The sequence below is a fragment of the Octodon degus genome, unplaced genomic scaffold (genome assembly GCF_000260255.1).
Source record: "Octodon degus isolate 3935 unplaced genomic scaffold, OctDeg1.0 scaffold00005, whole genome shotgun sequence".
In the NCBI taxonomy this organism is placed as follows: Eukaryota; Metazoa; Chordata; class Mammalia; order Rodentia; family Octodontidae; genus Octodon; species Octodon degus.
The window spans coordinates 18,174,453-18,188,312 of record NW_004524581.1 but is presented as its reverse complement, the minus strand read 5'-3'; the positions used below and the strand labels follow the sequence as shown (position 1 = coordinate 18,188,312).

The following is a 13,860-nucleotide window of genomic DNA, read 5'->3' as shown; positions in this document are numbered from 1 at the left end:
GTGTGTGTGTGTGTGTGTGTGTGTGTGTGTGTGTGTAGGTACAACCCTGTTTGGTTTCTGAGTCTGGCTGAGGTACCAGTATTTTGTTAACAGTACTGGAACAGAGCATTTCCCCCTAGGGCTTGTTAAGGCTCAGCCCCTTTTCCTGGGCCTGAGGGCTGTTTCCAAGCAGCGTCCTCATTCCGGGTTCCACTCCCCACCACCCCATAGCGCACCCTTCCCTCCAGGGACCATGCGAATGACCTGCCCTCTCCCCAGCTCCTCAGCTCTGGAACACTATGTCCACAAAGCCCCTCCCACTGTCCCTCTTCTCCAAGAGCAGAGTCAGGCCACCGGATCCCAGGCCTCATCCCTAGGGGAGCTGGAAGCCAGGGCCACTGCCTCAGGACAACCTGCCCCGCTGAGTCATTCAAGGTCACTGAGGAGAAAGAGCAGCTCCCAGAGCTTCCAACCCAGCCTCCCAGAAGCAAGTCCTGGTCCAGGAGCCATGTGACCTACTTCTGACTCTTTCTGAGCCTCAGTTTCCCCTCACCCCCCTCCCCCGAAAATGGGCTCCCTGACAGGAGCTCCCAGCAGCAGGAGGCAGGCAAGTGCAGCACAGGTTCCATCCACCAGGCAGAGCTGGCTGGCTGTCAGCTCCCAGGGGCCTAGTGATGAAATCCAGAGCCTTTCCTGGGGCCCCCAGAGCAGGAAGGAAGCCCTGTCCCTCCCCCACATCCCAGTCCCGCTGCTGTGCTCAGGGATGGGGGTGGGGCAGCGTCCGGGAGGAAGTCGGCTCCAGCCTTGAAAAGGTGCCCCGGCCTGCAGAGTTGCGCATGGCTTTGTCTTAGAGAGACAGTTCTGGCAGGGTGTCCCTGAATGAGGCCATTTGTCCTCCCTGGTGACGGGAAGGCGGCTGCATGCTCCAGGGCAGGCGGAGGCAGAGAAGGCTGGAGAGCGGCTATGGGAGAGCCTGGCCACCAGCAGCAGCCAAGGATGTCCACGCCACCATGGGGGTGTGGGAACTCCCCATCAGCTAGGTGTGGGCAAGATTTGTTTCCAAAGACCTGAGAAGAGGAAGGGTTGATGTCTTCCTGCTCTACCCTGGCTTATGGAGTCCAGGGTAGGCAAGGTAGAGAGGACCTGGGTGGCTGTCTTTGTCCCTACCTAGGGCTCCGACAAAGGCCCCTGGGATCTGTCAGGGCTGCCACACAAGCTATGGCAGAATCCTGCATGACTGAGGGACCAACAGGCTATAGATTGGGGAGGCAAGGGCACCCACACTCTCGGTTTGCTCCCCCCCTGTGTGGCCAGGCCCTGGGCTTGTTTCAGTCCTCTCTGATGATCTGCTGACACCCGACCCCCCAGGCACATCAGGGAACCAATCTGAGCAGACATTAAGGGACAGAATCAGAAAGCCACTTTGTGTGGGCTTTCACACCGGCCATGTGCTTAGAACAGAGGGTGACCAGACTGGCTCCCAAGTGTGGTGTGGAAGAGGACAGGGAGGGTGGGGGCAGGGCACGGTGGTCCTTGTCCCAGGAGGGAGTCACTGGTGAGGAACTGGAGCCCAAGGCTGCCACCCAAAGACAGTGCCATCTCCCAGAGTGTCTAAGCCACCTGGCGGTCTGACCGGAGCTGCCTGTAGGCTACATTCAGCCCAGGGTAGCTACTCTGAGCTCTGACTGACACATCTCAGCCTGCCCCTAAGGATGCAGCCACTTGGTGTGGGGGGCAGGGTCCTCAGGCAGCCTCTTCCTGCCAGGACCATTCTCCCAAGCTCTGTGGTCCCTTCCGGAGGACCAAATCTGGCTGCCTCCTCTCTGGACAGCCTTGGGAAGCCCCATCCCTCCCAAACCTGTCCACATTTCCACCTTGCCATCAGTAGTGGGACATGGCAGCTGTCACTGCCTCAGGGAGACAGGCAGGACACTAGAAACCCAGGAGGCACTCGGGGTCCTACCTGACCTGGATGGGTGTTCCCTGCCTGGCTCCCTGCTACTTCTGGATGTTGGCACCCCTTATTCTACTTCTATTTGCACTGGCTGCTGCCAGGGGCCAGGTGAATGGGTGCAGATTTATTCAAGTGTGGGACATGGCTGAGGCTCACACAGGCTCCCAGGGACCGCAGAGACAGCCACCGCCTGGTGCTCTGCGCCCACCTAGCCAGTAGGCGTGGACAGCTGGGTGCTGAAGAGCCGACATTTCAGCAGTGCCTGCCAAGTCGCTGAGCTGGCATGTGGTGGTGGGACGGGCATGCTATGCAGAAGTGGGGAGGCATCACTGTGCTAGGGGCTGGGCAGGTGACCTTCGGGGATGAGGGGGTGGAGGCTGCCGGCTCCGTGCGCGTGCTCTCGGGCTCCCGTGCGCGCGCAAAGGCTAAAGGCTGCACCAGAACAAAGAGCTGGGGGCTGGGCACCAAGGGCCCCACGTGGAGCCGCCTGCTCGCGCGGCGTCTGGCTGGGCTTAGCTCCGCACCGCCCAGCTCCAGCTCGTGTGCACACACGCGGCACACACGGCACCGCCCTGCGCCGCCCAGCACAGCTCTGTGAGCGCATGGCCACCGCACAGCCAGCTCGCCTGACAAAGCTCCTCTCCGCCCCGTGATCTCATCCCCCCCCCCCGCCCTAGCCCACAGCAACAGATGAGGAGGGGGCGGGTAGGAAGGGAGGGAGGGGCGAGGGACACCCATGGGCACACAGGCACAGGGCAGGCAGCACCACACTGGCCTGGCCAGCATGCACACACCTGCCCACACTGCCTGGGAACAGCCGCACATGCCTCAAGCCCACACTCCACAGCCTCATAGCCCAGAGCCCACATCACACACAGAACCACCGCATACAAAGCCCTCATCCCACACAACCACACACCACATAGTCACACACACACACACACACACACACACAAGCCACTACTGCACACAGCCACACTTGCCACACACAGTCACACATATCCAAGCCACAGACCCCAGTTATGCACCCAGTCATGCACGTGTAGGGCATGTACATAAGAACTGCGACTCCACACAGCCATACACACCAACTCTACACACATCCAGACATGCTCATGTACACACACCACACACGCAGCCGGATACACCAGACAACCCACACACATATGGCCACACACTCCATGGCCACATCCCCCACTACCAGCAAGCATACACCACACACACACACAGCCATGCATGCATGTGTGCACAACTACATGCATTCTGCACAGGGAGAAACCCAGAAAGGCAGAGAGACAAGCAGGAAGCTGAACAAGGACAAGGGCAATAAGGGAGGGACACACAAGGGAGAAGATGCCAGAGACCCATAGGGGAGAGGGAGAGGGAAGACCGGACAGGTGAGTCTGGCAGAACAGGTGCTGGGACAGAGAGGGAGATGGGAGGGAGGACAGGGTGGCTGACTCAGGAGGGCGAGGGCTGCCAGGGAGGCTGGGGGCAACGTCCTGCAGCGCCAGTGCAGGTTACTGAGATGAAGGGATATGGGGTAAGTGGCATAGGGAGGCCCGTAGAGGGGCATGGGGCCCTGGCTGGAGAGAGCTTCCAGACCCTGGGCCAGGAAAGAGGCTGCAGTCTAGGACCCAGCCAGCCCTGGAGGAACTGTCACACAGTGGGCTGATCCAGCCTCTCTCTGCCCGGCTCAGGAGGCTGCCCAAGTCCAACCCAACTGTGTACGACTGTGACCTCAGGCAAGTCCCATGTGCTGCTGGATAAGGGGCCCCAGCCTCCCTCCTCTGCAGGGGAGCAGGTGGTGCTTCTTCTTGGCCTTCTATCTTCCTTGGCTGTGCATGGACAGAACTCTAGGGCGCAAGCATGCTAAAAGAAGCCCGCTACCACGGCGGCCTCCAGCCCAGGTTGGCCTCTTAGATTCCCTGTCCCCCTCACCCCCACTCCACTTCTGCTTTCCTGGTCTGGCTCTTGTCATACACCCTCATCTTCCCAGGCATCTGCCAGCTGCCCCCACCTACCCAGGCCGCCATGCAGGCCTCTCTTTGGTAGCAGGAGAGGTCTGTAAACCAAGAAGCTAAGCATGCTTCCATTAGACTCAAGACAAAGACTGTAGTGCAATCTTCAAGGCAGGCCCTGCGTGTTCAGTCACTGCTGGGCTCACCTGCCTCATCTTGGCTATGTATCGCCCCTGGGCTGCAAAGTTTAGTTCTGACACAAAACCATGCTCCATTCCCATCCTGGGACCTTTGCACACGCTGCTCCTTCAACCTGAGAAGGAAGCTTATCTTCCTCTTCACCTACTCAAATCTTTCCTGACCTTTGGATACCTACCTGGGTGGTTCTGTGTCCCCCCAACACCCGATGACATCCCTGACCTTTCCTTCATGGGCTAAGCGCAGCCTCAGCTTATACACATGTCCCCTATCAAATATACACCTGAAATCATTGGATGAACTTTTTTTCTTCTTCTAGCCTGGGGTCACACTGCTATAGGCCAACATTTGTTTTCATAAATAAAGCCAAGTGGGGACTAGCCATGCTCATTCCTTTGACACGTGGCCCATGGCTGCTATGGTAGGGACCGAAGGCCTAGAACAGATTCCATCTGCTCCCTTAGGAGAAGACTGTGCGTGCCGAGCCCTCCCCAGACCCTCGGTTTCTGGAGCCAGGACCCTGCCTGGGTGGTTCCTCTGACCTGCAGCTCTGGCTGGCTTCTGCACAGAATGGATGCACACGAGAGATGCGTTTCTTTGATAAATTGAGATTTTTTTTTTTTTAACAGGTGTGCACACGGTCCCTGTGAGATCCCAAGGCTGGTTTCTAGCAGACAGTCCCACACAACGGCACTGTCCCAGCACAGGTGAGGGGGGCAAGGGTGCCAGCTTCGGGCTCATGAGGCCCTCGCACACCTTTTCTGAAGTACAGCACGATGCAGGAGTGCGGGCCGGAAGCCCACGTGGCAGAGGGCACAGACCACATTCAGAATGGACTTACGGATGTGCACTGTGGGATGTCCCGTAGGCCATTCCAGAAGCCCACCCCAGACACGCTACAAAGAACCGGTGAGTTTGGCGACAACGTCTCGTTTCTTGTTACACAGGGGACATACTGTTTTTGCATGTGTTTCCTTTTTCAACTATTTTGTTTTTAATCAATAAAAAATGCTAACGCCACCCAGACACACGGTGTCAGCACTTTATCTACTTCTAGAGTCATGATGACCACTGCAAGACAGGTCCCATGAGCCTGCCTGCCTTGCCGAGGAGAAACACTGAGGCCACACACTGAGCAGCGGAGCAGCGGTCAGGCTAGATGGGTCACAGGTCTGTCTGGTTTCAAGCTGATGGGGCTGGTGGCCAATGTCAGATCGTATCGTTAATGTACTTAAAGCTCATGAGACAGAAAGCTGCCTGGCTCTCTGGGTGACCCCCACACTCTATGCGATGACAGAAACACACTGGAGAACAAGCTGTATTATTAGGAACCCAGAATGCACGGTCATGCATTTTTGTTTTAATTTTGTGTGTGTGTGTGGTTTTCGTTGTTTGAGATGGTCTGGCTATGCTGTCCAGGCTGGCCTTGAACTCATTATGTAGTCCAAGTTGGCCTCAAATTTGAAGCCATCCTCCTATCTCAGCTTCCTAAGTGCTGGGATTACTGGCATGCACTACTGTGCCTGGCTCTTGTGTTTTGTTTTAAATATTTTTTTTTAATGAATGAATGAATGAATACAGTGAGAAATGAGGGTCCAGAATCCTGACCCTGGAGTCCAGCCCTGTGACCCTAGGATATAGCTTTTTTGCTTCTTAGAGCCTCAGGTTTTTCATCCGGCCAAGGAAGACCATCCCAGAGCAATGATGCACCCCTGCCACAGCACAGGGCCCCTTGGTGGCCCTGCAGTGCCCCCAGAGGCTGGGCGACTCCCTCAAGGAGGCTCACACACACCACATGCACAGATCAACCAAGGCACGACCGACCGCGGCAGTTTTGCATCCAATTCCACTCCCCACCTCCCGACGGCACCTGCAGAGCATGCCACAGACACTCACCGGCAGACTTGGGAGTGAACTTGTCTCGGTTTGCAGCACACACAGCCAGCAGTCTGTAGCCGAGGTCCAGGTCGAAGCCTTGCTGGGCTGCCACTCGACTGACCACCTGCCACAGGGGAAGCACAGGTGAGCTGCTGCACATGATAGCTTTGGCGTCATAGACCAGCAAGCCCGGGTCCCAGGTGAAGTGGGTGCACAGGGTGGGCAAGAGCAGGTCCTCAAGGCCAGGCAGTGCTGGGATCCTACTCAGCTGGCTCCCAAGCCCCTTGTAGTGGTCCACTAGGGACACCCTGGCTCCACTTTTAGGACAGGATGATCCAGGGAGTCAGGTACGTCCCAGGTCCTGGGCTCCAGGAACTCTTCCTGCCCTCCTGAGTTCCACAGTACCACTGTGGGGGTGCTTGCATTTAAGAAACGTAAGCCAGGCGTGGCAGCTCATGCCTGTAAGCCCAGCATGCGGGATGCCAAGGCAGGAGGATCGCCACAAGTTCAAGGCCAACATGGGCTACAGAGTGAGTTTAAAAGCAAAACCAGCCTGAACTACATAGTAAGACCCTTTTCCCAAAACACAGACACACAATAATAATAATAACAACAACAACAACAATAACAATAATAATACTAATGATAATAAAAATGCAGGCTCTTGTGGGGCATGGTGGCATACTTGTGCTACTAACAGAGGCTGGGCCGGCGAATCATGAGTTGGGGGCCAGCAAATCATGAGTTGGAGGCCAGCCTAAGCAGAAGGCAGAATAAACTATATAGTGTGACCTTGTCTCAAAAAAAAAAAAAAGGCACAAATAAATAAATAAATATTAAAAAAAAAAAAAAGGCAGGCTCTGGCCTCCACGTACTGTCCCTGTCATCTGTAGCCCCTGCGTCACACAGGAACTATGGGACGGAGCCTCCCGAGATTGCTACAAGGGAACTGGCTGGGCAAGGCCCCTCATGTTACTCTGTACTCGGCTCTATGCCCTAGAAATGCAGGACTCCAGTGCTCAGCTGGTATCTGTTCCCAGCCTGAGTCTGGGAGTGGCACAAGCGGGACTCCTGTGCCCTTGTCCCTGGAGACTGTGCCCATTTCCAGCGGGAGGGCTGTCAGGTCCCATCCCGAGTGGAGTGCACTGTGGAACTGGGGTGCGCCTGGGGCCCACCGGGCTCTGGAGGCTCTGGCGCACCTGGCTTCGCTCCGACCTTGCCCATTCCCAGGTGTCCTGTGACTGCCAGGTCTGCTCCCTTCTGCCTGCCTTCCTCACTAACAGCAGCCCGATTAGGTTTCCTTATTAAGAAGGAAGGGCCCAGGGAAGAGGAGGTGCTGGGCAGAGCAGAGCAGCGGGACTGGCCATGGCTGAGTGAGAAAGGCCTCCCATGTGTGGCGCAGCTGCGGCCTCTGAGGAGCTCAGGCCACCGGAAGCTCTGGCCTGGGCCTGGGCCTTTCAGAATGGCTCTCCACTCTGTTCCCAGCTTCAGGGGTCTGCAATTAGGGCACGAAGGCTGAACAGGGTTGGGAAGACCCAGCCTGCAGTGTTTCCAGGAGGGAGGCTGGGGACCCCTCTCCTGGGGACCTCTGTGTGGGGCAGTGTCTGAGCCAGGCTGGGTGAGAGGGTCACTGTCACTCTTCAATGCCTGCCCAGCTTCCCTGCTGCAAATGGAAGCCTGGTCTAGAATATATCCCTGTTTCTTTCCAATAAGTTCTTTCGGGCCTGGTGTGTACCCGAGTCCCTGGGCCACCCCAAGTAGAGGTGTTTAAGCAGAAAGACCAAGGTTCCTAACTTGCTGGCCTGTGCAGGATTTCAAGGCCACAGGCAGCTACTGCCCGCAGGGCCAAGGAAGACCCGGGGCAGGAGGTCACAGGGTGCAACAGTGCCTCTGGAGCCCTGGGGTGGGGGTGGCCTCGGGACAGTCTCAAGGGAGAGAGCTGTGCAGCCTTGTTGGGACGCGTGCAGCATGAAGGCTGCCTTTGGGCAGAATGCGGAGAATGCGCGCTGCCCGGCAGGAGGGCTCAGTTAGCTTCTGCCATGAGTGGATGCCAGGTCCCACAGCTGGGCTCCCTTCCAGAGAAGGGTGCTGAGGAGGGGCTCCGCCCACAGTCTGGCAGCCGCAAACCAGAGGGTCCCAGGCAGCCTGGCTGCAAAGCCTCGGCTCTCTCTGGAGCGGGACCTCTTGACTGACCCTTAAAGGGTTAAGGCCACAGCAGCCAACCTCCAGGAAGGACCCTGGGGGCCTGGGTCAGGGCAGGAAGGCAAAGGTTTGGCCAGTTCTGGCTCATCCAGTTGCTCTGGTTCTAAGAACAATACTGGCTGCATTGAGCAAGAGGGGTTGGGGCTGTGCACAGGCTGCAGAGTGGGGACAGAACACACACCTGCCGTGGCCACGCCCCTGGGCCCCTGCACGCAGAGGGCAGGCAGCCTCAAAGTGACCCTGGAGCATTTATGTGCTGTGGCTTCCGTCGCCCAGGCCAAGGACCCCAGGAAAGCCCTGTGAGTAGGTTGTATCTGGCAGCCAGGCTCAGAGACAGTGTTCCCAAGACGACACCCGGAGGGACTCCTGGGGGAATGATGACCCCTCCCTCAATACCCTGGTCCTGGGCACTGACAGGTCGGGGGTGCAGTGCTCATGTCCCAGGATAATCATGCCATACAGATATGAGAGGGGAGACCTGCTTGGGTTCCTGTGGTAGGCCAGTCACATGCACCCCCTGGAAGGGGCACTGCCCTGAAAAGGGGTGAGCCACTGGGCAGGGGGCTGCAGTGAGGAAAATCAGGACACACTTGTGCTCCCATCTTGCTCCACCCCATGCTGTGCAACCCTTGGGAAGTTACTTAACCTCTCTGAGCCTTGGATTTCTCTTCCATAAAGGGGTCAGGATGTCCTCCATCTCTGCAGAGAGGCACAGTGGGCTGAATCTCCTTAGGCCCCAGTTCTGTCCACACAGCTACACTCCGGTCCCTCAGGGCAGAACCCTTATTTCCTACCCTGCTACCTCTCTTCAGCATGTGGGTGCAGAGAGAGTGGATGTGAGGACAGGCACTGGTGACTGCTCTGAAGTCAGGTATGAGGCTGGGGTCTATTGCTCTCACTTGCCAGTTATTCCACCTCACCTCACCTCTCTAGGCCTCATTCTCTTCTTCTGTGAAATGGGTACAAAACACTCCTTGCCAGGATGACCAGCCAGGACCCAGTAGGTTGGCTGGGCTCTGGGCCTCCTTCCTTTCTGTTGCCTGGACATGTCACCAAGGACATCCCCCCAGGGGACACCAGCAGCAGATCATGACGGTCACCATAAGCAGGGAACCCGGAGCAGTGGCTCAGCCCTGCTGCTGGAGGAGGGAGGGATGGGAGGGCTCCCAGTGCCATCCAGCGTGTGAGGGAGGGTGGCTGGTGTTACCCCATGCCTGAGCTGCTTTGGACTCTGTGGCAAAAATGTGCTCATGAGCTGCCCACAGCTCAGGGCTTTCTAACCTCTCTCCTCAGAGCCAGGCAGATCCAGCAGGATCTGGAGCATGCTCCTCAGGGTCACTGGGGGCTGGGGCAACGTGGGTCCAGGCTGCTGGGGAGGGGAGGGGCCCACCCTGGGCCACAGGGACCTGGGACTCCTGCAGGGCAGAGCAGGGCTGCTGGAGGGACTGGGGTGGGGGACAGCAGAGCCCAGAGCCCAGGCTGGGGCTACTGCTCCTGCTCCTAGCTAGGAAGTGGGGTGGTGACACATTCCCAGCCTGCCACCAACCTCGGGTGCCGGAGGGCAACCTCCTCACAAGTGCCAGCAGCAGCCACACGGGGACCCTGGGAGGGGAGGCAGGGAGTGCACCCTATGCCTCTGTCCCTGGCACCCTCCAGGGAGCTGCCATCATCCCCACCCAAAGGCAAGCCCCTCACAGCTCCTGCCCTACAGGAACCCATCCCACACCCGCTGCTTACCCCACTGCTCACACCCAGGCGCTCCTGCAGGGGCCCAAAGGCCACTGAGCTCTTCCTACTTCCTTCTTCCCCTTCCCGCTGGCCCCACCCCTGCTCGAGCTCTGGCCTCAGGGCCTTTGCACATGCTGTTCCTTCTGTCTGAAGCACCCTCCCTACTCCTCCTAAGGAGGTCAGCGTGGGACAATTTTCCCAACCTGGTGTGGCCTATTTACTTCTCCTGACTATAAGGGAGGCTTTTTCAGAGAATGCAGAGCAGGCCCAAGGCAGGGACTCAGGGAACGTTTGTTGAATGAATGGCTTAGCCACAGGGCGAGGCAGGGCCTGTTACTGTTTCCAGGCTGGCCTGAGTGTCTGTGCCCTTCAGACTCAAGTCCTGTGTTCTAAGCAGCGCCAGGCTTGGGGCGCACAGAGGTAGCCTGTGGGGCCACATGTCGTGCATGGTCCCTACCTCCTCCTGCCCTGCAGCTGCTGGCAGCTAGGGTGAGAGCAAGGAGCCTTGGGTAACATCTGTCCCTGTCCACAGGGCTTAGGATGAACCCAGATCCCACAAAGAGGATTAAGGCAGTTGGGGGAGGGGAGGGGCTCCCGAGAGCTGGGGGATGGGGAAGTCAGGGCCCTGCAGGTGGCCACCTGATTTCACCCGATGACGGATGACCCGAGGGCGCCAGATGGTGTCAGCTTCCATTCACAGGGACCCCCAGCAGGGCCTGGGCGGCAGCATCCCAGAGACCAAGAGCATCTGCTCGGAGACAGATGAGCCTCGACTGGAACCCTGGCCCCTCCGAAGGCTGTGGGCCTGGGGGTCAGTCCAGCCCCTGCATTCTCTACAGAGTGTGGAAGGGTGCAGGCCGACCTTATGTGGGGCCCAGTTCAGTTCAGCAAGATGCACATCCAGGGCCAGGTTACTCTCACCTTCGACGGAGGCTTTGGGGCAATTGCCCGAGGTACTCTCACCACTGCTTCCTGTCAGGAGCTTTGCAAGAAACACAGTGCCCTTGGACACGGCTCCTGCCCACCCAGGCTTCCCCCGGAGCTCCTGTTCCTGAGCTCCAGGATGGGCAGGCTCCCAGCAAGAGGGTCCTCTCATTTAGGAGTGTAGCCCACAAGGAAGGGGTCACACTCAAGCTGTGAGCAACTTCCACGTGGCTCCCTGAAGCCTGGTAAATTGTGCCGCTGGCTCTGGTCCCAGTCCAGGGCACATCCCAGAGCCTCACCTGCTGCCCTGGGCTCTTGGACATCAGGAGTTTGCATGCCCTGCACAAAGCAGCTTGGCAAAATCTCCAGATGTCTACGTTGCTCCGTGCCCAACTGGGCCCAGGCAGCTGAGGGATGCCTCTCTCCTCACTCCCTTTGTATTCTTTAAAATTTTTAAAAAATCATTTATTTATTTATTCATTTGATACAGGGTCTCGCTACGCAGCTTGGATTTGTAGTGATCCTCCTGTCTAAGCCTCCTCAGCGCTGGGATTACAGGCGCGCACCACCATACCCAGTTTCAGTGGCCTGTACAACATACCTGGGGTTCTGGGGCCCAAGTGGCATGAGGTATTGGGAATCAAAATTGGGTCATTGCAATTGCCAGGCAGACACTTAGACTGCTGAGCTATCTCCCCAGCCCATGCCCTCCTGTATTTCATATGTGAATTTCTTGGTCATCTCTTTATGCATCCGACGCCCAGGCTACGAGGACATCAGGCCTGGACAAGTCTTTCTCATCTTTGGTTCCCTGGGTTTCATTTTGCAGAGGAGATCTCACATGATAAACACAGATCGGTCAGTGTTTATTTGGTTAGATGGGCGAGTGTAACAGGGGCTCAATAAACGCTTCCACGAGTGGATGGATGACAGTAAGAGAGCTCAATAAATGTTTAGTAAGTGGATGAATTAATGCCAAAACGTGGCCGAAAACCCTTCTTGAGGTTTGCTGCTTTGCTTAGCATCGAGCCCTGGCTCCCAGTGTGGGGGCGACACCTGCCTCCCACAGCATGGGGGACCCTCTCTCATGGGGGTGCTTGGGGTGACCACTCACCGTGAGGCAGCCCATCAGGCTCTGCTCAAAGGGCCTCTGGAACGCACGCGGGTCCCCACACCAGTCCAGCAGCTCCGTGGCAGCATTGTGGAAGTTGGCAGGGTTCTGTAAGTGCTGTGGGAGGGAGAAGAGGCAGTGTGAGGCTCTGAGCAGGGCCTGCAGGGCAGCACCCAGGAGTCTGGGGCAGGAGATTCACGCAGGGGCCTCCAGGATCCAGCAGCCTCTCTGGTCCCCCTTTCCCCAGTGGTGGAGATTGACAGTCCTACCACAAAGGCCAGTGGTAGAAGACACCCCAGGGTTCTGGAGGCCAAGAGGGCCCTGCAGGCTTCTGGAAGGGAGGAGCATCTGCCCAACAGGTGGGGGCTGGTGCCCCTGGCCCAGGACAGGCTGGCCTGGAGATGAACCGCTCTGCTGCATCCGGTCTGCCTCCCAGCCCAGGGCCTGTCTTCCATGGCTCCAAATTCAAAACCAGCTCAGGGTGGACAGTGGGGCAGGCCACGCCTTGTTGGGAACAGACCAGACACACAGAGCTCTGGGTTCCTGTTGCGCTGTGCTTGGTGTGTAGCCTTGTGCCCCCAAGTTCCTGGACCTGGATCTCTCAGGCCCTGCCTGTTTCTGATTGAGGGCTGCAGGCACTGCAGGGAGGAGTCCCTTTCTGGTTGAGGAGTCTGAATTCTAACGCAAGGGCCTTCCAGTTTTATTTGAGGTCCAGGAAAGGGAGGTGGCTCTGTGTACCCTTTTCATGGGCAACACTTGGGGTCCTCAGATCTGGATAGTGAGGCCAGCAGGTAGAATGGCTGCCCAGGGCTGCAGGGCATGGTACAGCTACCCCTGGGATTCTGGGCTGGGACGTCAGCCCAGGAGTGCATCTGGCTGACTGTACCCCTGGGGGCCCTGCAGGATGTCCATAAGGACAGAATGTGGGATAGTGGCCCAGCTACAGGATGGTGATCGGTCCTGGGTCCCTGTGACCCACGTCCCTGCAGCATGAGCCTGGAACCAAGGAAGGTCCCCAAAGTAGAGGAGGGCTCGGGTGCTGTAGGAGCTCCTGGAGGGCAGAGCTGGGGTCATGAGTGCCACTCCCGGCAGCTCCTGCTGACCTAGGCCAGCCCCTCACCTCTACCAGCTCTGGTGCCCCTTCTGTTAAATGAGGTCAGTGGCCCACAGCGTGGTGGTGGGGATTTCTGTCTTCCGCACCTAGGATCCACAACCGTTGCTACAGTGCAGCCGACCCAAGGCAAGGTTTCAAACCAGAGAGAAGAAAGTGCCATGCATGAGTGTGAGGCTCCGCCCTCAATGGGAAAAAAGGACAGAAAAAGGAAGGGGAGGAGGAGGAGGAGGAGGAGGGTGGGCAAGCAGCAGCAGCAGCAGCAGAGCCCTTCCCAGGCTGGTGGGTGAGGCTGCCCCTGCCAGGAGGGGCTCTGTCTTCCCACCTCCTGGCTCCCCCAGCGCACAGCATGCAGCGATGCTGTCTGCAGAGGTGGTGCTCTAGCCCTGCCCATAAGTCCAGCAAGACAGAGAGAGGCCTTCCGGCCTCTGCACCCCGAGTCCCCTGCTAGAACACAGCCCTCGCTGGCACCTTGCTAGCTGCTGCCCACCAGCTCCCCCACTAACCAAGTTGTTCCGTTTATTTATGTGATGTCACAGCTGATTAGCAGGGTCAGCAGCCGCTGCACATGGCTCTCTCAGCGCTATCTGCTCCCCAGCAGCCATAGCCCCCTCTTGGCAGCCAGTCTTAGAACCACCGTTGTTTTGCTTGATTTTTTTTTTTTTTTTTTTTTTTTTTTTTTTTTTGAGACATTCTCATTCTAGTCCAGGCTTACCTCAGGCTAGCGATGTAGCCCTGGGTGGTTTGAACTCACGTCTGCTGCCTCAGCCTCCCAAGTGCTGAGATTCCAGGTGTGTGCACCACACCTGGCCTC

General features: G+C 57.7%; 1 protein-coding gene across 5 annotated transcripts in view; it reads right to left on the bottom strand.

Annotated features, from left to right (window-relative positions):
• Positions 1-13,860, bottom strand: part of Zmiz1 (zinc finger MIZ-type containing 1) — a 193,413-nt gene that overhangs the window by 76,243 nt on the left and 103,310 nt on the right. For all 5 annotated transcript variants that reach the window (XM_004624081.2, XM_023719073.1, XM_023719072.1 and 2 more), the window contains exons 6-7: positions 11,939-12,052; positions 5,989-6,094 (exon numbers count right to left, since the gene is read on the bottom strand). In XM_004624081.2, coding sequence (XP_004624138.1) covers positions 5,989-6,094; positions 11,939-12,052 — 220 coding nt within the window. The remainder of the gene's footprint in view (positions 1-5,988; positions 6,095-11,938; positions 12,053-13,860) is intronic.